Below are 26,013 nucleotides of genomic sequence, written 5' to 3'. Positions count from 1 at the left end.
CCACGGGAGTCATATAGGATGCCATGAAGAAATGGGATTGGGACCTCCAGGGGCCCGCAGTGTCCTCTGCTGACAAGCACAGTGTGGCATGCGGGCCCCGGGAATGGGACTGACCACGAAGTCACCATCTTACAAGGTTAGGTCCTCCTCTGCCGTTCCCCGTATGAAGCACACACCCGTGCTGGGTAAGCACGTGCCCCTCTGTGGACAGACAGCGCTGTACTCACACGAGGCATTGATGACCCGGGGTGTGACGATTGCCTCAGCACTAGGGGAGTTCTAGTGTGACCGGATGTCTCTGACCTTCCCTGGGAATCTTGTTGCAGAGACTGAGTGGCCGGAGCCTCCCGAGGCTCCGTTTCCAGAAGGCTGTGTGCTCTTTGCTGAAATGGCATTTATGGAACTTGACGTGATTTGTCACAGGGACAGCATCCGCCCTGTGAGGCGGATCCTTGGGGGCAGAGCTGGCTCATGCATGGGTCCTGGCCCCTCCGCCCACCCCCCACTGCACTAAATGCCAACACCATGCCCCCTTGCTTCCCTGTGACAAGAACAAGGAGCTCTCCCAGGGGGCGGGGGGGGCACACCACCCCAGGTGAGAATGTGCTGCAAGGAGACTCAGACAGGAGCACACAGGAAGGAAAACAGACGCCCCTCCTCCCTGAGCTGGCCTCACCTGAACCTCCTGCCCTGACCGTAGGTAGATACCTTGGTTTCAGGAATCTCCAGTGGCTGATTGGAGTCAAGAGGCCCCGTGAGGAACCAGAGCCTTCCCGAGGTCATGGGGTGGGGGAGCAATGCAGGAAGCAGGATCTAGGCCCCTGAGGGACTTTCAAAACGACCCTGCCTCCCGTGGGGTGGGGCAGCCCTCGTGTGCTCAGCCTCAGGAAGGAACAGCCCCCATTGCCAGGGGAGCCCTGCAAAGCCAGACCTGCAAAGTCCTGGCAAGTCTCGCCAAGCACCCTCCTGCTGCCACCAGAGCCGGGAGCAGGCAGACTTCAGAGTGGCCGGCACCTCCTGCTGCCGGCCTGTCCAGAGCCTCCCTCCTGGCAGTCAAGGTGCGGCCATGTCCCTCTCCGAGGTGCTGAAACACACCCCTGGCACCTGGCCACCCTCCTGGCTGGCGTCATCCCTTCAACCACAGGCTGCCTGTGCATTCCTGTTTTACCATCACTCCCTGGACTCATAAGGCCTCTTCACCATTCTCATCTTTTTATTTTTATGTTTAAAATTGTGGTGCCACACACATAGCACAAAATTTACCAATATACCCAGTTTTAAGAGTACAATTCAGTGGCATTAGGTACATTCACGTTGTTATACAACTGTCACCACCATCCCTCTCTGGTACTTTCTCATCTTCCCAAGCTGACACTCTGTCCCCATTAAACACTCACACCCACCCCGCCCCCAGCCCCGGACCCCCATCTAGCTCCTGTCTCTGAATCTGACTCCTCTGGGGACCTCCTGTGAGGGGGTCCTGCAGGGTTCGTCCTTCTGGGACGGGCTCGTTTCACTGAGCACAGTGTCCTCAGGGTCCGTCCACGTGGTAGCGGGTGTCAGGACCTCCTTCCTTTCAGGGCTGTGACATTCCACTGTGTGGAGGGACCCCGTTTGGTGTGTCCAGTCCTCTGTCAGTGGACACTGGGGGTGCTCCCACCCCGAGCTGCTGTGGACGTGGGGTGCAAATCTCCCTCTGAGACCTGCTTCCAGTTCTTTTGCTTTGCACCCCAGAGTGAATTGTTGGGTGACAGGGCCATTCTCCGCTTCATCTTTCGGTAGCCGCCATTCTGCTTTTTACCCAGCGGCGCCACCATGGTACGTTCCCACCAGTGATGCCGAGGTCCAGTTTCTCCCCATCCTCCCAGCACAGTTGTTTCCTGTTTGTTGGATAGCAGCCGTCCCCATGGGTGCGTCCTCATCTTCTTTGCCACCTGGTGCTTTTGTGTTTTGCTTTGCCTTGTGTTTGTTCACAGGCAGGCAGGAGGTAGAGGCAAGCCCTCACCTCAACGCTCAGCAGCTACATGACCTAAGGCGGCGTCAGCAGGATTGAGAGCGGGCCTGTGAGGGGCCAAGCACGGTGCGTACGTGAAAACATGGCAGCTCTTTTATGGTCATCGTTACTGACGGAAGGATGGCAGGGTAAGGGGGCCTTTCATATGGACGATGGCTCCAGGTCACTGGAGAGCCAGGAGGCCTGGAGGGGCCGGCGAGTCCCCAGAGATGGGCAGTGGCCACAGCTTCCCCTCCACCCGCTGTCTCCTGAGAACAGCACACCAGGGCCCAGGAGCTGGGCCATTGGTGGTAGCCGGAACCACGGGGGGCAGCTAATAGCCCAGAGGAGCCCCAAGAGCACATGCCAACGATGCAGATACGTGGGGGGGGTGGCGGGGGGTGGCCCCTGCCCCAGGATCACCTGTCCGCTCTGTCCTTTCACCTGTCACCCACCCCGCACGAGGCTGCCATTCGCAGCAGTGATCTAATGCTTCCCAGTTCTGAGATAATGGGCTCTGAAGACGCACAAAAGAGCTGATGTTTGAGCGCCCCGAAGCAGGAAGCACTCGGCACTGTTTCTGGGAACACGAGACATTTAAGTGACTTCCTTGTTGAATATTTCATGATTTACATTAATGGCTTTCTGGTGTTTTTCATAACAAAACTGTCCACATTATGATGGGTTAAAATGTGGTTATTCCGGCCACTCTCCCTCCAAGTGCACCCACTCCGAGCGCAAGGCCCACTCGTCCCTCTGTCTGCCTGACTCTTCTGCCTTCAAGTCCGTGTGTTCTAGACGAGGCTCCCCTCCTCCGGGACAGGCGTCACTTACCTGTACATCCGGACGATCCTGCTCGCAGCACAGACTCAGACGCGGAAGTGGAGGCTGGAGTGAGTGACGGCTCTGGCCCCAGGGAAGGTGGGGGAGGGGCTGGAGGGAACCGCACACGCCCTGGTCCAGGCATCCAGTCCTGAGGCCGTGACTCGCCCGAAGTCACATCTTACCTGAGAACTGCCTGGCAACCCCACGAATATACTTTTATAATTAACTAAAGTCCATACATTATTCAGATTTCCTTAGTTTTTACCTAATGTCCTTCTCCATCCCAGGATCCAAGACCCAGATGACAGTTGGGTCATCATGTCTCTTTAGGCTCCTCTGTGACAGTATCTTGGGCTCTTCTTGTTTTTGATGACCTTGACCGTTTTGAGGAAGACTAGTCAGGGCTTTTGTAGAATGTCCTTCCATTGGGATTTGTCTGATGTGTTTCTCATGCTTAGATTGGGGTGGGTTTGGGGACAAAGCTGACAGAGGTGAGGAGCCTCTTCTCAGGGGTGGCTGCTCTTACCTGACTCGTCACCTCTGGTGCTGGCCTTGGTCACTGGCTGAGGCGTGTTTGTCAGGTTTCTCCCCTGTGGCATCACTCTTTCCTCCTTTTCATATTTCATTCTCTGGAAGGAAGTCACCGTGTGTAGCACACACCTAAGGAGGGGGTCATGCTCCCCCGGGGGTGTCTGCGTGTGTTTTATTTATTCAACTATTTGTTTACATCAGTGGCCTCATGGATATTCATCTTCTACTTTGGATTAGAATCCAATACTCGTCTTTCGTTCAACTTGTTTCAGCTCTGGCGTGCTGGGGCCACTGTCAGGCGGCTCCTGTGTCCCGTATGGATTCCATTCATGTGGGTCCCTTTAAATTTTTAAATTGTAGTAAAACACACATAACACTGACCCTCTCAGCCACGTTTGGTGCCAGCTCAGTGGCACCAGGCACAGTCACCCTGTCGTGCGGCCACCCCCTCCATCATCTCCAGGACTTTCTCGTCTCCCCAAACTGACACTCTGTCCCCAGTCTATACTCACTCCCACCCCTCCTCCAGCCCCCCCCATCTACTTCCTGTCCCTGAATCTGACTCCTCTGGGGCACTCACAAAAGTGGGTCCTGCAGGGTTTGTCCTTCTGGGACTGGGTCATCTCACTGAGCACAGTGTCCTCAGGGGCCATCCATGCCGCAGCCTGTGTCAGAACTCCCTTCCTTTTTAAGGCTGAGTACCTCCAAGAATGTTTTGACCGTACTTTCATTGACCACCACAGAATCTGTCAGTCCCCAGGAAGGCACCCTACCCTTCAAGGAGGGGGCAAGCTCCAGACACACAGAGGGGGCTGTCCCAGACCCTCGGATTCCCCAGCCCAAGCGGACCTTGGCTAACGGTTCTCCACACAGCTGTCACCGGCTCAGCACAGGTGCTGCCCTCCTGCCCACTGTCCACCCCAGGGCCTCAGGCCCTGCCTTGCCACCTCTGGACCCCCGGGACCTGGCACATTGTGGGCCTCCAGGCTTCCTGGAGCCCCTCTAGGAATACACACGGCCTCACCCCGTCTTCTCCTTCTCCCTGTGCTGAGAGTATGTGGGCCTGGCTCACAGGAGGCCCTGTCAGCGCCAGAGCCAGGTTTCATCCCTGTTCTGTGGGCAAGGACTGAGAGTCCCTCCTGGTCACACGGCCACAGGGCAGTGGAGGCAGGACATGTGCCCAGCCGCTTGGCACTCCTGCACCAGGGCGCCCAGTCTATGGGGCAACTCAGCCAGGCCAGGCGAGGGCACTGGCGGGAGCAGAATGCAGGCACCCACCTGGCTGTGCCCAGGCCCTCTCACTCCCACGGTCACCACTCCCGTCCTGCGGGCAAGGCTGGCTAAGAGACGGGGAACGGAGGCACAGAGACGGGCGGTGACGCTTGCACCGGGCAGCTCCTGGAAGTTAATTAGCTCCCCCTGCCCCACCGCAGCCCCCCAGTGAGATCAGAGCTTCGGGGAGCAGCAGCATTCCCAGAGGCCGATTCTGCCATGGAGGGACCTCCCTGGGAAGGTCAGGGGCTCCTGTGGGGGTGGCTGCTGGAGGCCCACAGCCTCCCCGCTCCCCGCCCCCAGCCTGGCATTGCTGGACTTGGGCCTGGGCCTGGGCCTGGCACACACATCGTATTCAGATCAGGCCCCAGCCAAGGTGGTGGGAACACGGCGTTCCCTTGGTGCCTGGCCAGACGGCCACCCACACTCCCTCCTCCACGGGCACTTTTAGCAGCAGCTGAGGTCCCGGGCACTGCCTACCCCAGACACACACTATGCACAGCCCAGACCCTCAGGACACCCCGCCCAGCCTGTAAATGAAAGAAGTCAGAGATGGGTCCCGCCTGCCCCAATGCTGGGATGCCAGGAGCCCCACAGGGCATAAGCCTGGCCCTCGCTGACCCATCCGGGCTGGACTGGGTGGTGGCTCCAGGTCACCCCTCCTTCCTCCAAGTGCAGATGGGCCCTGGTCTCAGGCCTGACCGAGGTTTGCTGGCTCTGCCCCCTTCTCCACCGTATATGGGACACCTGACACTTTGAACGTGTGGCCATCCCCAGGCAGCGATTCAGAAGTGCCCCGTGGTTGGTCGTTCCTCCCAGCACAAGGAGCTGAATGGCACCGTCCCTGGGTAGTCATGCCAGCTCCACAGCCTGGCACCCGGGGCCTCTTGCTGTCCTCCTCCTTGCTCCCTGCCCCATGCTTGCACATCCAGGCTTGCTCCTTCCCGGACCCTGGCCCACACTGGACACAGGGCCTTCTCCAGAATCCCTCCTCCGTGAAACCTCCTCACACTGCTCCTCTAATGTCTCCCAGCTGAGGTGGACCTGCGGTGTCCTTCCAGGGCCTAGGGTCAGGGCCCACCAGGACCCCAGCAGCCCTGCCAGGCAGAAGGTGGGCATGGAGGACGTGGGACGGGGCCACTAGCCCCTGGCTGGCAGAGCCGGTCCCTGACTCAAGCCTCATATGGGCGCTGAACATGGGATCAGTAGGACCCCCCCTCTGTGGGGAGGATTCGTGGCTGGGAGATTTGAGAGCCCCTGCCCAAACCTGCCACGGGATCCTGAGAAGCGGGCCTGCAGGGCCTTGTCCCTCACAGGGCAGGCTGAGAGGCAAGGTGGGGGTGGTGGCCAGGGCAGAAAGGCGGGGCTTCAACCCCAGAGGAAGTGGCCGGAGCTGCGTCTCAGCCTGCACCCTTCCCGCCACTGCCTGTTTATTGTCTGCCTTGCAATATCCCCAGAGCCATGTGAACCTCCATCCAGCCCGGAGGCCCTTGGAGTCCCCCAGGGCCCAGGGACCAGCCACCAACCCTTCACAGATGCCCTGTGATCTGGGGAGGATATCTGCACTTCATCCAAGAGCAGACACCCCCAGAAGGTGCCCTCCCTATTGTGCTGTCCCTAGAGCCTGGACAACCTGAGGCAGCATTAACCACACACCCCAGGAGAAAATGAGTAGGGAGGGGTAGAGGGAGGACACAGGGTGGGGTGCAGCTGGGGGCCAAGAAACTATCACCTCCTACAGACCCCCAGGGAGGTGACCCTCTGGGCTCTGGGGTGGTCCACAGCAGTGGTTGGAAACAGAGCTTTCCATCAAGAAACTGCCCCCCCTGGTGACCCCAGCCTGTTGCCCTCCACCCATATGTCCCATACCATGATAAGGGGACAGCCAGGCTCACCCCAGGCCACCTAGGAAAGGGGAGCTGGCCAGAGCTGGCACCCTGTCCTCCCCGCCCTCTGCTCCCCATAGGACGCCACCTCAGCCATCCCACCCCAAGGTCAGGGTCTCCACTGCAGCTGACCCTCTGCCTGTCCACCACTTCACACCCCAGTGGCCTCTTGGGCCTCAAACACTCAGTGGGTGCTGCCTGAGCCCAGAGACCCCTCCACTCCCCCTCAGTCTCCAGCTGGTGCCAGTGGTTCCTGATAGTTATTCCTAATTAAACAGAACTGAAAACGGGGGCTGCAGAGCCATTCCCCAAACCGGTGAGACTGAAGAACAAATATCCCGTTGACACCACTTCTGCCGATCACACATGGCCATACAACAGGGACAGGGCGAGCCTAGCACTGAATACGGAGGCCTTCCTCTCCGGGATGGCGCCTCCGGAACAGGCCGCTTCGTGGAGAACAGGCGGAGAGAGCACGGCCGCCCGGTCTGATTTATCTGCGCAAACGCCTCGCAGTACTTTAGTTAATAAAAATATTTAATAAAGAATCAAGATGGTTTCTCTGTAATGCAAAGAGAATCCCATTGCCTATATTTTTATTACTGAAAAATTGGAAGCGGGAAGAAATAATGATGGAAGCTACTGTATAAATGACAAAAGTACCCATTCTGGTTACGGCTCCTCGTCAGATCCCGCTCAACCCTATAAACATAATCTATGCGCGCGCCTCTTTCCGCCGATGCCGGAGTCGGCTGTGCGCTGCGGAGTTTAATATCGCCCTGCTCTCAACAGCACGGGGAAGTGATTAAATAAGAAATAAATTTGGCTGTCACTGCATTTAAAATCAAATCAAGGACCATTTGTTACCCTAAATGAACCAGCTCCCCTTCCCGGCCCGTAAGTGGGCTGCTGTGTGCTGAACCATTTAGAAATGTATCTATAGTCAGCTCGGCACATAATGGCTGGACTATAATGTCACCTTTATGGGGCTGCCGCCCGGAGCTGCCGGGAGAACCCATAAACAGCCTATGGCTTTTTAATTTAAAGTTATAGGTGTGGGACTTTGCAGCCCCGTCTGCCTCGTTGGCAGAGGCCACAGCAAGAGGTGGGGGCGGCTGTCCCATCACCCCCCTCCCCCCCTCCCCACCTGCCCTCTGGGGTGCTGAGCCGAAGCCCACCCTCGTGGGCAGGACTGACCTGGAAGTGGCTTAGGAAGGAAGCAGGGCCTGGGGGAAGCACTCTGGCAGGAGGGGCCGCAGACTCACCTGGAGCGGAAGGTACAGAGCCAGACGGGAGTGGTAAACAGCCCCCCAAGCCCGTGGGACTGTCTCTCCTTAAGAAATGTCTCCAGGCTGGGGCGCCTACCCCAAGCCTGGTGGTGGCTGAGAAGCAGAGGGGGCTGGAGGAGACAGACGGGGGTCAGAGAAGTGGGGAGCCCAGGCACTCCCCACGATGGCCCATCCCTAGCAGCTTTCATGATGCGCAGCAGCCCCTCCTGAGAGGCAGGGCCCCAAAGTTCCCAACAAAAGGGTTTAATAGAGTTTAGCATTTAAAGGGGTCGAATCTCAGGAAAGGCATTAAGGATCACCCTGGCCCTCCAACCAGGACATGTCTAAGAGTAGCCCTGAGAGGGTGACAGGAACTCTCACGTGCCTGAGGGGGTGGGGGCTGGGCGCCCCTCTCTCCCAGGCCCAGAGAACTTGTTCAAAGCCCAGACAGGAGCAGTGGGGTCCCCCCACACCCCACTAGCCCCAGGCTGTCCTCTTCATCCTTGCGTCCCTTGGGCCAGTCTTCAGGGCCTGTGTCTGACTCAACTCAAAGCCTCTCCCCACTCGGCAAGGTCTGAGATGGCACCACCAGTGCATCTGTCTTTTGCATTTTTGCAGCTGACCAGACACTGCTTTGAAAGCTGATTGAGATGCTCATCCAGGCCCTGCAGAGGGAACATTGGGGGGATGAGGAAGAGTGGCTGGCCAGGGCTGACTAACTCCCATGTGGCCCCACCTCCAGCCCCCAGAGCCCTCTAAGTTATGGTTGGAGCCGCCTCCTCTGCTCCAGCTGATGCCAGCAGCAGAAGACCCGCGAGAGACACCTGGCCAGCCAGTTGCTCCCAGGTCAGGGGGACTGAGGCCCAGGAAAGGTAGGAGTGCTGGCTTTGGGGTCATATCAAACTGGAGCGGACTCCAGCCCTGTCGACCGTGACCTTGAGTCCAGCACAATGCCCTGACTTTCGAGTCCTCCCCTGCAAAGTGGGGCTGCTGGGAGGAAGAAAGTGGGGAGCAGATTCCTGGTGCCTGGAGCCTGGCAGAGATGGGCGCCCCCTCCCAGGGCAGCCATCAGCTTCCAGGCGTCCCACGCGCCCCGAGTTGGCTTCCAGGACAGCAGTGCTCCCAGAGCCCCACGTCATCGACCAGGCCTTGACAGAGACCCCAGCCCCATGTCTGGGGCTGAGACCCCAGACAGCCCTGACCTCTGACCCCACCCCTGACTGAGCCTAACACCCTCTGCCCCGCCCCTGTCCTGCGTCTACGGGACATGCAGTCACAGGAGGGTCTGTGCAGCCCACCTCCATCCCTCCCGGGGCGGACATCATCACCACCCAAGGCTGAGGCAACCGTCCTGCCCGCCTGGATGCCGGGTGGAGCCCCGGTGCCGGGCCGTGTGGCCAGTGTCCTGTGAGGCCCACAGCTATGTCTGCCAAGTACGTGAAGGTGAATGTCGCCACCTCCTCATGGCTCTCTGTGCTGTAATGTGCAACAGAAACTTAAAAATTAATTACCTCACCTTCTGAAGTGTCTTTAACTGCTCTTGAAAGGAAATATAGCTAATAACCATAATTTTAAAGCCAATTCTTGTTAGAAGATGATGTTTGACCAAATTTCTTTTGTTAGCTCATTTCTTCACATTTTCTCCTCCCTCGCAAAAATCTTTTATGTATGTTCCGGCCCTAATTGTTTAAATGCTCAAAGGAAAATGGACTCATCCTCTGCCGGGGGAAGATCTGTGGGCGCAGGATGAGGCGGGCCAGGGGGCAGATGCGACCCACAATCCTGAACAGCTGCTGCCCAGCGCCCAGCGTGCTGCAGGCTGAGCGCGGGCACTGGCGGGCACACACCCTGCAGGCCGCCCAAGTCTGTCCTCTGTTCCACCCACCACTAGGCAGAGCCTCACTCTGTCCCTCACTCCCAGGAGACAGGGAGTGGGCAGATCATCACCCCTTTCTGAGAGTGGAGAAACTGAGGCCCAACTGGGACTTGGAAGAGCCAAGACTAACCCAGGCGCAAAGACCCCCAGCTGGGGCTCTTCCCCCAGCCCTGGAGAGAGGCCATGGAGTGACTGTGCCACGTTCATGGTGTGCAGTGCACACAGGTGGGGGACACAGCACCCCAGGAACCCTCGTGTTCTCTCCTGGAACCCCTGAGCCCGAGGGCAGCCCAGGCTCCAGGCTGCCGGCGACTCCCCCTGCTCCCCACTCTGCCTGGCAGCCCCCAAGTGCACTGAGGAAGTTCCAGGGCCACCTCCAAGATCCCAGGGTGTCTGAAATGAACGCCAAGGGGAGGGTCTCGCAATCTGAGAGCAGCTGGAGCTGGGCCCCTTCCTCAGGGCTCTCGGGCTGCAGGCTGTGGGGCGGATGCGGGGAGACATCTGAGCTGCTCCCAGGCCCTCGCCTGAAGCAGGTTGGTTTTATTGCCAGAGAACAACAAATCACTCTGTGACAATAATCAGGAAGAAGAGACACTTAATTATGAGGCCACGAGATGGTAAGATTATTAATTTTAAACTGTGCAACCCAGTCTTAAAGACTGAGAAGCTCAGAGGCTGGGGGCTCCAGGTGCCGGGACTGGAGGGGCAAAGGGGAAATGGTGGGGGGAGAAGGCGAGTGGGGGAGCAGATAAACCTCTCCCTCCCGCCAGTCAGCGAAGGGCCCGGGGAGACAGGGCCACAGAGCCTGGTGTGGTCTGGGCTGCAGGGGAGCTGGTGGAGCCCCGGCTCTGACCTCCTCAGAGGCTGTCCTGCACACATGCCCCGGGGTCTGACTGGGGTGTGACCAAGCCAGAGCCTCCTGCGTACAGGGGGCCAATCCAGCAGAGCTTACACCCTTCCGGAAGGGATTTATGACCCTGAATTGCCACCAGGGGTCAGTGGAGGGGACCCCGAAGGCAGACTAGGGCTGGGTGGAGTGACTTGGGTACTGGCACAGGCCTGTCCCCAAGGCTCAGTGACACTGCTCCCTCCTCGGGCCCCTCAATTCTTCCCAGAGTTCTGTGATTCCTCCAAAGGTGTCTCCGAGCTGTAGGGTTTCCAGATTCTTCCTGGGTCCACGGGGTCTTAGGGGCTGCCAAGGCCACTGAGGGAGAAGGCTGGGACATGTAGGTGCTGGAGCCCGGTCATGAGGCTTCAAGACGAAGGGCGCTTGGGGACAGCCCTCCAGGCCGGCTCTGAGGAAGGCCGCGTGGAGCCCGTGCCAGGCTGGGCAGCTTGTGCGACGCCTGTGAGCCAAGCTGGCGGCGGCACTTGGCAGGCGCACAGCAGAGCGGGAAGGGATGTTTGCAGACTGCGGGCGACAGCTTCCCAGCTGAAACCCCACCAGTTAAACAGAAGAAGTGAGCAGCCGGTGGGGCAGGCGGAGACGCAGAGGGTGCCTCCCCTCCAGCCTGGCCGTGCGGCCTGGCCTGGGCACTCTCCAGGCTCTCCCTCCTGCTACCTGTAGGGACAGTGGGCCCTGGGAGAGATCTGGGGGTGGCCCTTGGGCCCCTTTGACGGGGGTTCCTGTTCTACCCGTCCCTCCTGGGGACTGCCAGCCGGGCTGGGCTCGCCATCCTCGCCTGGGAAGGAATTTGGGCAAATCGTTCTTGGCCTTTGTGCCTGCCACACCGTGTGGTGGGCGGGTGCCCACTGCCCTCCTGACTCCCATGGAGTGGAGGGCCTGAGTGCCTCAGTCTCCCTGAGTGTTTGAGCCCACAAGTGTGTGCATGTCCAGTGCATGAGTCCAGCTGCTCAGGACTCAGGAGCCCGGTCTGGGCACCAGCCTCAGTGTGTGGCCCTCAGTTCATGTGGGAGGTACGGGGTGGGGGTGCACCACAGGGAGAACCCCTGAAGCTCCACGGGCAGCCTGGAGGGTGGGGCGACTGCATTGTGGGTGGGGGGTGGAGGGGAGAGAAAGACCCGAAGGGGGCACCTGGACTTCTTCTTATCCTCAGTTTCCTATCTGCAAACTGGGACAGCAGTGGCCCCCGGGCAGGTTCCCCTCTGTGACCCAACATCCCCAATGTCCCCATTCTCCAAGGGGCAGTCTGCAGGTTCTCAGTTCTTTAAAGGGCTGTGTCTGCCCCTTACTCAGCCCCTGTTCCAGGTCCTATGGGGGAATGGAGGGGCTGGGGGTAACCTGAACCCCCACAGCTTGGAGACACCAGGAAACTGTTACCTTAGGAGGAAGTGCAGAGCTCTGGGGAGATGGCTACTCGGCAGGGCTGAGGAGTGAGGGTCGGGTAGCCCTGGGGGTGTGGGGGCCCCTACAAGCAGAGAGGAGCTTGTGTGTTACTGGGAGGACTTCAGAGTTAAAAGACCAGCTACCCTCAGGCACACGGCAAGCGCTGTCATTATTAGTTGTCCTTATTATTACTGTTTTAATTTAGGAATACATAATGCAACTGTGACAGGAGCTGCTTTGTAGAGTAAATTGGTCGTGGCCTTGGAGGGGGCAGAGTGGGGTCCAAAGGGCTCAACGAGGCGGCCCCCGCGGAACAGGCAGGCAGCTCTCCCTGCTTAATGTGAGACTTTCAGGTCCCCGGTTGCGTTTGATCTTCCCGACAGCCCAAGAGATGATGCATGCTGACTGCGGCCCTCCTCCTTTGGTCTCTGTTTCGGGGATCCCCCATATGTGCACCTCGCTGGAGGCAGAGCTCACCCCCAAAACCACTCTGAGGCCCCAGAGGCTCCCAGCAGCCCTGACCGTCAGTCTCCGTCTTTCACTTGTACTGGGGGGTGGGGTGGGGCAGGGTGGAGGGAAGGGCACTGGTGCCCACGCAGTTGCCTCATTCTCACTGGGCTTTCCCGTGACCCTCCTCTTGTCTCTCCCGTGACTCTGTGGGTCCTCACTGTCCCTCAAGAAAAGCAGCTGAGGTGGCTTCTGCTGTCACTAAGAACCAGACTTCCCAGATGGCCACCATGCCCCCCTTTTACAAACGAGGAAACAGAGGCCCAGTCTGTGGGCCGTGGTGGGCAGGGTACCCTGTGGACCAGTGTTGCGCCCAGCCCAGGGCTGGCCAGAGAGAGCAGACCAGGGCTGAGCTCAAGGAGAGTGGAAGACACGGATCCCATCCAGTTCAAGTTCACGTGAGAGCTACGTGCCACGAGCCATGGAGAAGGGACACTGTCACCACCTGGGGATGTGAGCACTGCCCTCCTGGGGAGTGACCCTGAGCCTGGCAGGGGGTCCTGTTTGGTAGACAACCCCCCTCCTGGCTCTCTGGCTACTTCATCCAAAGTCCTTTCCTAGAGGTGACAAACTGAGGAGAGGCAAGTGCTGAGCCAGGCCCCACACAAACCAGCACCTTTGACGGGCAAAGCTGGTGCCAACCTTTGTCCCTGGAGGCCTGGCTCAAGGCGCTGCAGGCCCCAGGTGGATCCAGCGCCCCAGGACCGGCCCCCATCCTCGCTGGGCACCTGCAGGACTGGGGGCAGGCCCTCAGCATCCGCCCCCCTGGCCAGGCCTCCTGCAGGCCCCCGGGAAGTAGGTAAGAACATCTGCTTTCAGGGTGGATTATTATACGATTGATTATTAACAGCACAACTGCCAGTTACAGGAACAGAACAAGGGCGCTAAGCTGGGGGAGGGAGGGAGAGCTGGTTTCCTCCACTCTGGAGACCCAGGACCCCAGCCTCCCTTGTCTCGGGAGGGACAAAATGCCCAGATTTATTGTGACCACAGGAGATCATCGTGCACTTAGCGCTTCCAGCTCCTTGTTTCGGGGGAAAGAGGGCTGGTGCTGGGGGCTGAGATGGGCTGGCTGGCGGGGGTGGGGGTGGCCCTGCTCCTGGAATCGCCCCTTCCCAGCCCCCACTGCGTGGGCAGGTCTGTGGAGGAGGCGGGGAGGCGCCACGGCCCAGAAGACCCCAGCACTGTCCCTGCGCAGCGGTTTTTCTCCCCAGGCCCCTTCCTCCCTGCGTCCCCCTCCCTGGCCCCAGCCCCCTACATCAGCCTTCCACACTGGCACACCCGATTCCGAGAGTGATCTCGCCAAGTCCCTTCCGCTCTCTGAGCCTCAGTTTCCTATCCCCCAAAGTGGACAAAGTAAGAGCGGCTTCTGGAGGATTCCATGGCACCTCCCAGGCAGCCCCAGGATGCACCTGGCCCTCTGGGGCTCGATCACCGGAGCTGTTGTGAGTCCTGGCGTGAGAACCGAGGGACAGGGCTTTGCAAACTGAGGGTCCCAGGGCGCCCGCCCCCTCAGTGCACTCACACGCCCTCCATATAACCAACGGGGTGAAGGACCGGACCTCAGCACTTCCGAGTAATTGACGGGTCTCTAATTTCCATACCGTAACTGTCTTATTAAATCTAAATTGAATGTGCTTTTGGAATCCTTAATTTCAAGTGTTACTGCACCCACCATCTGCTCTACTCTCCACATACAAATGCAGGAAGCACATGACTCAGAGCAGCGCCAGGAAACCAAGGCACCGGGTAACACGCAGACTGTCACTCCTGGGGGCTGGCCCCCTCCTCCGGCCTGGCTCTCAGGGCAGCACAGGCGATTGCCAGGAGAGAGGGATGGCGCAGGCCTCCCGTCTCACCAGGCTGAGGGCACTCGGGCCGGTGTAGAGCAGCGTTGGCTCTGGGCACCCCGTCTTTGTCCAGGCTGTGCCTCTGCCCGGGCCCCCTTCGGAGCCCACCCTGGGCACCTCCAGCGGGAAGCTTTCCTTGACCCCTTACCACGGCCCAGAGCACCAGACCCATTGCCGCCTCCCTCACTCGACACAGCTCGGGCGTCCTGCAAACGCACCATGGGTGCCTGTGGGCCCACCACACTCGCACCCTGGACCCTAGACGCAGAGCCCTGGTCAGCATCTTGGCTTCTCCTCCAAGTGCCAGGCCTACCCAGGGAGCTCTCCTCCCCGCTCCCCGATGCCTGCCCACACCCCTGCACAGATCACTTCTGTCGCAGGACTGGTCTAAAGGGCCCCAGCCTCTGCCGGAGGCATCACTGGGAGAAGGCAGTACAGGGCGGAGCCAGCCTCCACGTGGGGTGAAGGCCGAGGGTCCAGACTCACCACATTCCTGCTCCCAGCAGAGGACAACCAGAGGGGAGGCCACTGCGACCATGCCCCTGCAATGTGCCACATACCTGGCACACAGTACCCTGTCTCTCTCCACAGCTCCTAGGAGGGAGTTACTGCTCCATTTATAGAGGAGACTGACGCTCAGAGTGGCCAGGCCAAGGTGCACAGAATGGATGTAAGCCCAGGTGAACCCTTCACAGGGCTTGTCTCCACTCGATCTCCTTGCCTCCCGGGTAATTGGCTACGGCTGCGGGACCCAGTTTCCCCAGGGTTCTTGGTACCAAATCACCTGCTGAGTTTTTGCCCTGCCCAACGGAGCAGAACCCACCTGGCCCTCATTCACTGACTGTATGCTATGCCCAGGCACCAACGCGTCTTTGTAAACATGTCCCCTCCAAGGCCTGGAAACCCTGAGAGGCAGCATAAGCATGGTCCCATTTTATGGAGGAGAAAACTGAGGCCAAGAGGAGCTAAGTGCGTGCCAAGGCCACACAGGATGTGAGCGGCAGGTCCGCTTCACACCTCCCACCCCGGGCATTGTGCAGAGCTGAGGGTGCTCTCTGGGAGGTCTGCCCCTCCCGCCTCAAGCCCCTTCCTGCCTCCAAACCCCCACCCAGCATGCATTTCCTCAGAAAGTTTCCCATGTTTGGCGAGCTGGCTTTGTGGGGTCAGCAGTCCTCACGGTAATTGACTGCTCTCTAATCAAATTGATTTCCATTCCAGAGTCCTGCGGCCTCCTTGGTTCCAGGAACGTGTTTTGAGCATTTTGAGCACAGATGTATAATCAAACGGCAAAAAGCAGAGGGCACCGTGGGCCTCTCTGCCAATTGAATAAAGCTAAATGGCCGGGCTCTCATCCTAATCACTTATGAATCCCTTTGGGCTGGGCCTCCAGCAGGCCCGTTGGTGCGTGCCGGTCTCATCTGTGTGTCCGCATTGGGTCCCAGTGATCTAATTTCCCTCCCAGCCAGGCCGCCTGGTGGGGTGATCCTCGCTACTCAGTGACCCCTTCCACACCAATGTCCAGTCTGTCCTCTGAGAAGGGCTCTGTCTTGCAGGTGCCACTCTGGGCCCAGCGTGGGGCAGTCCACTTCCCCAGGGCGGACTCAAAACCCGGAGCCCCCAGGGAGGCTGCAGCCAGGGCACTGAGCCAGCCTCTGGGTCTGCAGGAGCCCCGGCCTGGGGGTTCTCGGAGGGGTGGGGTGGCGTCCTGAAGCCACATGACCTCCCAGGGCCGATGTGGGGAGACAGACCTCCAGCACCTTAGCTCCGTTCCCTTTGCAGCCCCAGGACCCTTATCAGCCCCCGCAGCACTGCTGGGCTGTGTGGGATCCGGCTTCACCTTCCTCCTCTGCCCACCACCTCCCGTCTCCCCCACCCCACTCCCTCGCCCGGTGGCCCTCATTTTCACCCCACTAAGCGGGCAAAGAGTGGGCAGCCATCCAAGACCGGGAGCCCATCCTGCCCAGAGCCCATCCCTCCTGCCCAGCCCCCCACCCCAGGGCCCTGACCTTGTGGGGAGGGTGCCCTCGGTGCTCGGTGGCTTCCAAGGGGCAGGGCAGGGCAGAGGCCGAGGGCGGACCACAGTGTGCCATGCGCTCTGGGGCGTCATGGGGAGCGCGGCCACAGGCGATCACTCCCTCATGACAGATGGGTGCTTTGAGGGCCTCCCGGGGCTGATGACGGCCTTGGGGTTGAGTGCCAGGGGTCTCTGGCTACCCCCTACCCCTCCAGAGGGTCCTTGTAGTTCTGCAAAGGATGCAATGTTCCCCTCAAAGCATCACCGCTGACAGCTACCCCTGCTGACCCTGACTGAGGCCCCAGGCTCGACACCAGAGTCCAGCTCTCACCGCTTCAAAACTGTGACCCCAGAGACTGAGGCTAGAGTACGGGCAGGAGCCGCGGGGTCACAGCTGGGACAGCTGCCTGGCCCCCACCCTCATGCCCTGGGACACGGAGGGAGGGGCCTATCCCTTCTGATTCAAGGTCTGTGCCCTCCCTGCCCTTCAGCCCTGCCCCTGCCAGTCTCATCCAGCCTGGGATGGGCAGACAGCTCGTGCCCCCGTCGGTGACACAGCCTGTGGTTCCCCAGACCGGCCGGCCCTCCCCTCTCCAGCACGCAGCTCCAGGCTTACTGGCATTGGCCGTGGTGCAGTCACACAAACTAGGCGGTGGGTTCTGCTGCAGCCGGCGGCTAACCCGCTCTCCCATCAGCCGGGTGGGGGGCCTTCCCCCAGGAGGGACCTCAGATGCCCAATCCTTCTTCCCACTGAAGGGGCCCCCAGCTCAGCAGCCTGGGACGGCTGGAGTCCGAGCCCACGCGACAGTGTGCAGGCATGTCTGTCCTGCCCTGGGTCTGGGGGCGGGGTTACTGCAAGGCGGCGGACGTCACAAATCGGAGCTTCTGCTGGCCCATTACCACCTCCTGCAGAGGGCAGGGCGGCTGGGCCACGGCAGGCCTGCCCTGGGAGGGTAAGGGTGCCGTCAGCACCCCAAGGAAACGCAAATCCGTGCCAGACAATTTGCTAATGGGCTTTCAAACAGCGGATCAGAGTGTGGGTTTTGGCCTGCCAGAGGGGGTTAGAGGGGGGGACACCTCCCCCAGGGTGTCCCAGGTGAGCCAGGCTGTGAGCTGGCTCCTGTCTCTGCCACTCTTCCCTTCTTCAAAGAGCCCCTCGGGTCACCTGCAGCACAGCTCAGGCGCCTCCTCAGAGGGAGGGCCCAGGACGCTCCTTGCAGCGGGGGAGGCACAGGCAGTCCACCCTCCCCGCCCCTGCCGCCTGACCGACAGGTGGCACCTGGTGGCAGGAGGAGCTGGAGCATCCTCCACTGGCCCTGCCTGAGCCCATCCAACCTGCCAACCTGGGGACACTTGCTCCCCTCGGCCAGGGGCACTGCCCAGGCAGGGGCAGTGGGGTCAGCACCCTGCAGGGACCTGGTTCAGATCCTGGCTCTGCCACCTTCCAGCCGTGACCAGACGACTTCCTAAACTGCTGACCCTCAGCCTCCCCGTCTGGAGAACGGGGCTGTAATCGGATGACCTCGCAGGGTCACGGTGGGACTTCAGTGGGGCCCAGCAGAGGTCGGCCCGGGGCCAGCTCCCCCCCAGTGAGGCCTGAGGTAATGCCGCTTCCAGCACAGAGACCAGGGGGTACGTGGACAGGGGCCAAAGGCAGGGCTGTCCGTGGATGCTCTCCCGCCCCCACCCTTCCCAGCCCTTGGGTCCCCGACGTGGGATCCTGTGGGGTCCTATCCCTCTCTGCGCTCTGTGTTTTTGTGGGTGTTGTTATTGGTGTAACGCACACAGACCCCAGCAGTCCCCTCCCAGCTCCAGTCCTCACCGCTGGCCACACACCTCACCGGAGCCCGAGAAGCCAGCCGACCTGCGAGCTGGCCTCATGCCCCTCCCTGGGCACAGGGACCTCGCCCAGGCCTGCTACCTCCACTGTCACAGCAGGCATCCTGTTGACACACTGTCACTGATTGTCCCTCTGTGCTCAGACCTGTGGGGGCAGCGGGGGGGGGGGGGCTGACCACACCCCTCCTCCCCCTCCCCCACCTCCTCCCTTCCTGACCCAGGGCCCTAACCTGCTGGCCACCTGCTACCGCTCTCCTTCCCTTTGCTGTGAAGACCCCACAGCGGTCCCTTGACAAGTGCCTGTGTCCACTTCTAGACCCTCCTGGGCCCACTGACAGAATGGACACACACAGGGCTGTGACTAGCCCGCCCCAAGCCTCCTCGTCAACAGTGGAGATGCTGGGACCCCCTTCTGGCTGGGTGTTGCCAGCACGGCATGGGGTGCTCAGTGTGTGGGGGGCAGTTGGAGACTCCTCTGCCCACAGGGCCCGTCTCCCCCTCTCGGGAACGGTGGGGGTCGTTATAAGCATGCTGCTCAAAGCTTGCCAATCACAGTGGGAGCTGGCACGAAGTGGTCAATGCAGCCCCAGCCCCCCCTTCCCACTTCCTCGCTCACCCCTGTGCTGGCCAGGCCCTCCCCAGGGCCTCTGCCTCCCCCAGCTGGGTCAGCAGCGCCTTTCCCCACAGGCTCAGGACCCACCCCCACCCCCAGGGGTGCCAACCCTTTGTGCAGAAGGACAAAGGGCTCTGGGCAGAGCCTCTGGGTCCTGCTGACTCCACACCCTCTTCCGGGAACAGGACAAAGGGGTGAGGGAGGGAGAGGCTGAGGGAACCGAGGAAGGGCTGATGCAAAGGTTCTGATGCTTCCACCCGTTTCTGTGGGAGGCTGCAAGGGCAGGAAGGCCAGCTGAAGGACGGAGGCCAGAGTGGACAGAGCGCAGGCTGGCAGGTGCCTGGCTCCCCTCCTACACTTCACCAGGAGGCCTTGGGGCTGGGCAGCCGTCCCAGAGGAACCACGCAGGACTCGGGCTCCAGCCAAGACCTTGCCACAGCACCCCTGCCCCCCCCCCCAAATACACACCCTGGACTGCACCTGTCCTGACTGCCGAGGGGCTTGGGGTCTTCCTGGGAGAGGGCACTTGGAGGCCTGTGACGGGGCTTTGGGGCCTTCCAGCTGTGAGGCCCAGAGGCCGGGTATCTCCACCCGCCCAGGTGGGTGACCTGGGAACCCACCCCACCCAGTGGCTTCGAGGCTGGGGTGGCAGGAACAGCTCTGCCAACAAAAGCGGAAGCAGGAAGCTGAGACCCAGGCACTGACTGGGGTGGCCGGAGCTGGGCTCAGCAGCGGGGTGGCATCATGCATGCCCAGCACTCCCTGGCCCCGCCTGGGACCAGGCTGCTTGGGTACTCCTGGGGAAACTCACGTGGCACCTGCAGGAGGGCACTGCACAGGGCCACCCCAGACTAGCATACCCACTGCTGCGCAGGCCACCAGGGCAAAGTGCCCTTTGGATACCAGACGCTGTCCTGCTCTGGGCTGGCCATGGCTCCAAGGGACCGCTTCTGGGAACATCACCAGGAAGCAGATACACAGACCCCTGCCTGATAAACACGTGAGCCAACAAATCCTAGCAGGGGCAGAGCAGGGACTGCGAGGTCACAGCCGGGGTGCTTCTATAGGGTCAGCGTGGCCACTCGGACGAGACCCTAGCAGGACAGAAGGAAGTGAGGACCCCGCCACGCAGGCGTCCAGCTGTGACAAACACGTGCGAGGGCCAGAGCCCTGACCTACATGCACTGGATACAGCAATGCAAAACCCCGCCGGCCTGGGCCCAGGGGGATCTCAGAAAGGTCCTTGTGGATCCAACACAGGAAGAAAGGGGAGATGGCTGCCAGGCCTGAATCTGAGGACCCCAGCCCTGGCCTGGCCTGGGGAGGTGGGGAGGATGCTTCCAGACAGTTGGGAGAAGGAGTGCATGGGCCTGGCTCCAGGGCCTCCCAGTGGGCCAGGCGACCCACTCCACCTACTTGCAATTCCTACTTGCAATTCCCGCTACGTCCACGTGGGGGCGAGTCCGGTGCAGCAGAAGGGGGCGGGGAGGCATCTGCACACCTGGCAGATGGCTGGCAGGTGAGTCAGGTGAGGTGGCTTTTCCAGGTGGCAGACAATAGAAAGAAAAGGAGAGCCCCTGTCTCAGACACGTGACCCCCCAGGACCTCCTGCCCGCCAGCCCCCTTTCCTTATAAGACATGAAGGGGGGTGGACAGTGGGCAGCGAGCGAGCTTGGGGATGGCCCGTTCCCATTGGGGCTCCCGGGTCCTGATGTCATCCTGGGATACTTGGTCACTGTCTCCAACAGCCCAAAACCCCCTCCCTGGCTCCTCAATGCCTCCCCCCACAAGCCCTTGGTCAAGCAAAGTGCAGGCAACTTGGGTTTGAACTGACTTTATTATTCTGTAAATGTGAATTTTACAAAGCGCTTTACAATTAACAATCACATCCTGTTGTCTCTTTGTAACGGATTTCCACCTTAGCGGCTCTGAGCCGCTAGGAGCCCTGTTTCCTGGTCGCTGGCCGACGTTTCTGTAGGTTGAGTTACTGATACAGCGTCAGCCATGGCTACGAAGCAACAGTCTCGCCTGCGGAGTGGCAGCACAGGGACCGAGGACACAGGAAGAACAAAGGTTTCCCCCATTGTCAGAGAAAAAAAACGAAAAAAAAGCTAGCGTCTTCTGTGGCTGAAATCGAAGTCAGTGGTATGTGAAACCAGCCTGTATACAGGAACAGTTTATTTGATTTCCTTGTTTCTTAACAGTCGTGAGTTACAGTACTACCTAACCCGCAGCAGACTCTACAACCGGCTCCTTTGAAAAGTCTCTTTTCCCAAACATTGCGTGCAGAGGGTGAATGGTCTGTTTGCACCCCGTGCCATCCAAATGTTCAAGTCAAAAATATGTATACATTTTATACTTGGTTCTTTTTTTTGTCTGCTAAAAATAGTATTGCAAGTTTTGGCTTCTGTTGACATAAAAATTACAATCATGTGCAAAACGCTAACAATGAAGCGAAGCGACTGATCAGAATTCAAGCAGGTTTGTCCAATCTGAATGCTTTAGATTCTGTATAATTCTCCTGTTCACTTTTTTTTCCAGAGAAATACAACAAACAAACAAACAAACAAAACCCCCAAACCTTTGCCACGTTAGAAACGTCTTGTACCAAGCCCTAACGGCCTCGGGTCTCCGGCAGGCAACGCTCGGAGCCGGCTGGCGACAGACAAAATGACGGATTTAGGCAGCAGCAACACTCTGAAACAGTAGCTAAAGCTCGAGACGGCTACGAACTCTCGATTCTGCGTGTAGGATCCACTGCTGGCAGAGGCAGACACAGGCTCCTTGGACTTTTCAGTTGGTTAACGGGCCATCGGCCTTTTTCTACCGCAGCAAGTTATTTCCACAAAACCAAGTTGTCTGAGGGGAATCTAAGGGTAAATGGTTGGGGGGTGCACTGTGCCGGTGCTAGAACGTTCCCGCCGTTCAGGGCCGGCACCCCAGCGTCCCGCAGAGCCCGGGGCAGGCTGCTTGGGCCTCCCTGCCCCTCCCAGCCCACACCTCTGCCCTCCCAGCTCTGAACACAAACACAGAATGAGTGTCCCCGCAGGAGAAGTACACCAGGCTCCTAAGCCCCCACCGGGCCACAGTCACCCAGCCCCAGACAACCGGGCGGGGGCGGCAGGCTGCACGCCTGGAGTCTCTCCCCCCGGCCTCTAGTCCACATTCAGGGGCAAGGTAAGACAACAGAATCCAACGCAAAGTTATGCGACCACAGAAAACTCTGGGCGAGGCCCGACACAGTGCAGAAAACAAGACAGAGTTCAAGTACCGAGGCACGCAGGCCGGGGGGTGGGCCCCACCCGAGCTCACAGTATCTGTCACATCCCGGTCCCTTCCGAGGGACCTCTTGCACTCCACCCCAGCTGCCTCCTGCAGCAGCTCCCATCCCGCGGGGGTTGGGGAGGGGCAGCTGCCCGATCCAGCCAGCTCCAGCCAGCGGCCACATCAGCTACCAGGCCATCCAGTCCCCTCTCTCCTCCCCAAAAAGGCGCTGCTATGACTTAGCTCTATAATAGACTCTATGTAGTATATGTGTATTGCTAACAGTCAAGCTTAGGAATAAAGGTGCAGACATGTCATAAATACTCAGTGGCTCGTCTCTCCAACATCAGGGTCTGGGTGTCAGGATCACGCCGACAGGACAGGAATTAGTCGTCTTGTAAACAGAGGAGGGGGAGGGTCCGGTTTTCTTAATTGGTTTTCCTTGGGAAAAATGATCAAAAGATGCTAAGGCACTCTGGAAGGCCCCTCCGAGCCCAGGCCGCCGCCGCCCGCCCCGCGGAACATTCAGGACGCGGACAGACGCCCCACAGATACAATCATTAGCCATGCCCGTCTGCGAACGCTCCGGACCAGGTCCACCGCGGGACACACTTAGTGCAAAACGCTCGCCCGGCCCACCCGGGGCACGGAGAGCTCAGAACCCATTCACATTTAATGATTAAAGTGTCACCTATAGCTCTTGCCTTCCTTACCCAGAACACAAAACAGACGGCGATTATAAACAATTAAGGGGCAGAGGTCACAGGACTTTGTGCTGGCCTGGGCAGCGGTCAGGCCTCCTCTGTGCGGCACCCCTCCCCGTCCCGGCCCCGCGCGGGGGGCCATGCCCACTTTAGAGCAGAGGAGAGAGAGGGAGACAGAGAGAGCCCTTCTGTCAACAGCCAGGGCAGGAGGGCCTGTCTCCTGAAGGTCCCCAGGAACGCTCAAATTAAAGTGCAAATTTGGGGGGGTGGGGAGAGGGGCAGATAAAGGGACACTCCAGAGGGGACAGGGGTGGGGGTCAACCTCACCCACCGTCACCTCCACTGCCCTGTGGCCACCCGAGGGTGCCAGGGATTGTGGCCTCCTCCCAATTCCAGGAGGACTTGGTCCTGGTTCCTAGTGGGCCAGAGTCTCAGCCAGGGGAGGAAGATGCAGAGAGAGGCCCGCTTGGGGCCAGGTGGTTACTCGAAGCCCCAGCAGGAGCTGGAGCCCTTTTGGGCCCAAGACCAGAGCTTGGACTTCCCTGCTCAGGAGAGGGGCTGAGATTGGCTTTCACATGCCTGCCTGCCACCCAGGGTCCTCCCACCCCTTTCCAGAAGCTGTTAGATCTTTCTGGAGGGCAGGCACGTGTTTGGCCTGGCTGGAGGCGCCCAGGATGCTGCATGCAGTCTGGGAAGGAGCCCCTCCCCCGGTCCCCCCGGGGGCCTCTCCCACAGGAAGGGTGGCGGTCAGCAGGCATGAGGAACTGGAGTGGCAAAGAGCCAGACACCCCCACCCCAGGCTGCCCACGGTGGGACCCGGCACACAGCTCTGCAGCTGGGGGACTCCCGGGTGTCCTGTGGGTCCTGGTTGGGGCTGAGCACCCCCCCCCGCCCAGCCTTGTGCATACACACGGGCAGAGCGCTGGGGACAGAGGCACAAGAGCTCCCGTAAGTCTGGGACGGAGGGGGTGTTCTGGCCCTGCCTGAGCGCTGACGCAGAGCCCCTGGGCCAGTGGCTACATGAGCACTTTGGACAACCTGTGCCCCTCTCCCCCTAAAACCAGCAATTAAGCTTCAAAGGGAACATTCCAGCCTCAAACCAACCACCAAACTCTACGGGCCCTTCCTTGCTGCTCCTCCCCACCACATTGCAGACCTTCTGTACCTGCTGCCCTGGGTACCCCTGCCAACTGCCGCACCTCAGGCCTGTGCCCACCACCCACCCACCCACAGCCTCTGGCACGTACCCCAGGGCTCAGAGCACAGGATGGAAAGGCCCTCCCAGCCCCAGCCTGGCCCCTGCTCTCCACCAAGCAGCCCTGCCCTGCTGGCCTGAGTGGCCTCCACCTTGCCACACACCCTGGCTGCATTTCTGGGGACCGCCTGTCCCCAGTGGGAGGTGAGTGGGACCTGGCCCCAGGGTGGAGGGACATGGTATACAGATGACCCTACCCCCAGCCACAGTGGGTTGAGGGCAGGGACCTCCAATCCTCCCCAATTTTTTGCTCTTTGGGTCTGAAAGTTCCCAAACCATGTATGAAATAGATCTAAATCAGGACGAAAACAAATCAACAAAAACAAAATCCCAACCAGGCTGAGGACGGTGTGGGTGCAATGGGGTGATGGTCTCCCGCCCCACAGGACAGCGAGACCCAGGCGGACGGAGGGCCCGTGAGCTGTGGGGGCGGGAGAGCAGACACAGCCAACCACCCTAGCCCCTCCCTGCGCTGTCACCACTGCTCCCCACACACACTCAGACGCACACGCTCACTCGCTCGCACACACCCACACCCCACACACACCACGGACCCAGCAGGCCTGACCCCGAGTCTCTCGGAAGAAGGAAAAACAAGGAGTTTGGCCCCTGGGGGCCAAGCCCTGGCCGTGGTGGGGAGGGTGGAGTGGCGGGGGGGGGGGTCCTCACCGGTAGGTAAGGACACTTGCCCCCACGCCACAGGCCCCTGGCTTCGTCCAGGCAGAGAGCAAGAAGGGTGGGAGGCTCGAACAGGGCTGGGCACCAGGGCTTGGTGGCCTGCCTCTCGCCCCCTCCCCAAGAAGAGGGAGTGGGAGCTACGACTTGGAGACTGACCTAGGGTATCAAAAGGGGCCCTGGAGTCTTTCTCGCAGCCAGGCCGCCAGTGGCCTAATAGTTTACAGTGTCACGAATGCGTTTGTTTCCTTCATAGATTTTAAATACAAGCAGAATAAAAATCACATTTTTTTCAGGCAACAGCAGTTCAGTAGGTAAGTGGCTTGATCACATTTGTTTGTATTAGTAACGCATGCAAGCAGCTAGCACAGTCCCTGACGAGCCCTCTACAAGGTCCCTGCATAGGCGCCTTCCTGTCTCCTGGCTGCCGGCGTCTGGGGCCGGCTGGAGCTGGCGCTGCCCTGCTCGAAGGGCTGCGGGGGGCTCTGACCATCGGGGGGCAGCGTCTCGGGCGCTGCCACCTCCTGGATGACGGAGCCGGCGCCGTCGGCCTCCTCGCCAGCTTCAAAGGCAGGGTTGGCGGTGGCGCCCAGGTCGACATTCACGTTGTCAGTTCTCAGAGCCACGATGGTGGCGGCCTCGCCCCGGCGCTCGGTGTAGAGGCGCTGCTCGAACACCGGCGCCGCCGTGGCGGGCGGGAACTCGGGGTCGAGGGGCGCGCTGGCGGCCGAGCCCATGACGCTGCGGTACATGTCCACGCCGTCGGGCAGCATGGACTTGATCTTGGGCAGCCAGCGCTTGCGGACACGGCGGGCGTTGGTGCACATGTCCGCGGCGATCACGTTCATCTCACTCTCCTTGAAGCTGGGGGCGAAGTTCTGACAGTACACTGCGAGGACAGGGCGGGAGGCGGGCGTGAGGGGGCCACTGCGGGGGCCACGACTGCCCACCCTCGGGTCTGCCTCCCAAGGGGCCACGGAGCCGAGACACCCAGCATGGGCCTCGGGGTCAGGGCAGCTATGTGAGAGTGGCCACTCCTGGGTCAGGGGGGACAAAGGATGGGGGACCTCCAGGGACTGCCCTCCATCCTGCTCCCCACTGGCACTGAGACCACGTGGCCACGCAGGGCTGTTCTGACCTCAGCTTGAAGACCAGCAGTCACCCTTCTCACAGCTCAGCCCTGACGGCCACGCCACGCTTTGTGACAGTCTCTGGCCAGAATGTCTGGGGCAAGAGAGACAATCGGCTGTGACCACAGAGTGCCCAGCGGGCTCCGGCCCCTCCCTGACAACTGGATGGCTCTGTGGCCTTGGAAAGGCCCCTTGGCATCTCCGGGCCTCACTTTCCCTCTGTC

General features: G+C 60.2%; 1 protein-coding gene across 3 annotated transcripts in view; it reads right to left on the bottom strand.

The window, feature by feature from the left end:
* Nucleotides 1-20,789: 20,789 nt before the first annotated feature.
* The window catches only part of NACC2 (NACC family member 2), a 65,464-nt gene continuing 60,240 nt past the window's right edge, over nt 20,790-26,013 (bottom strand). For all 3 annotated transcript variants that reach the window (XM_033122465.1, XM_033122463.1, XM_033122464.1), the window contains one exon: nt 20,790-25,548. In XM_033122465.1, coding sequence (XP_032978356.1) covers nt 25,046-25,548 — 503 coding nt within the window. In that variant the 3' untranslated portion in view covers nt 20,790-25,045. The remainder of the gene's footprint in view (nt 25,549-26,013) is intronic.

The sequence above is a fragment of the Rhinolophus ferrumequinum genome, chromosome 12, assembly GCF_004115265.2.
Source record: "Rhinolophus ferrumequinum isolate MPI-CBG mRhiFer1 chromosome 12, mRhiFer1_v1.p, whole genome shotgun sequence".
Lineage (NCBI taxonomy): Eukaryota > Metazoa > Chordata > Mammalia > Chiroptera > Rhinolophidae > Rhinolophus > Rhinolophus ferrumequinum.
The sequence above is the reverse complement of the archived record's forward strand: the minus strand, read 5'-3'. Positions and strand labels throughout refer to the sequence as shown.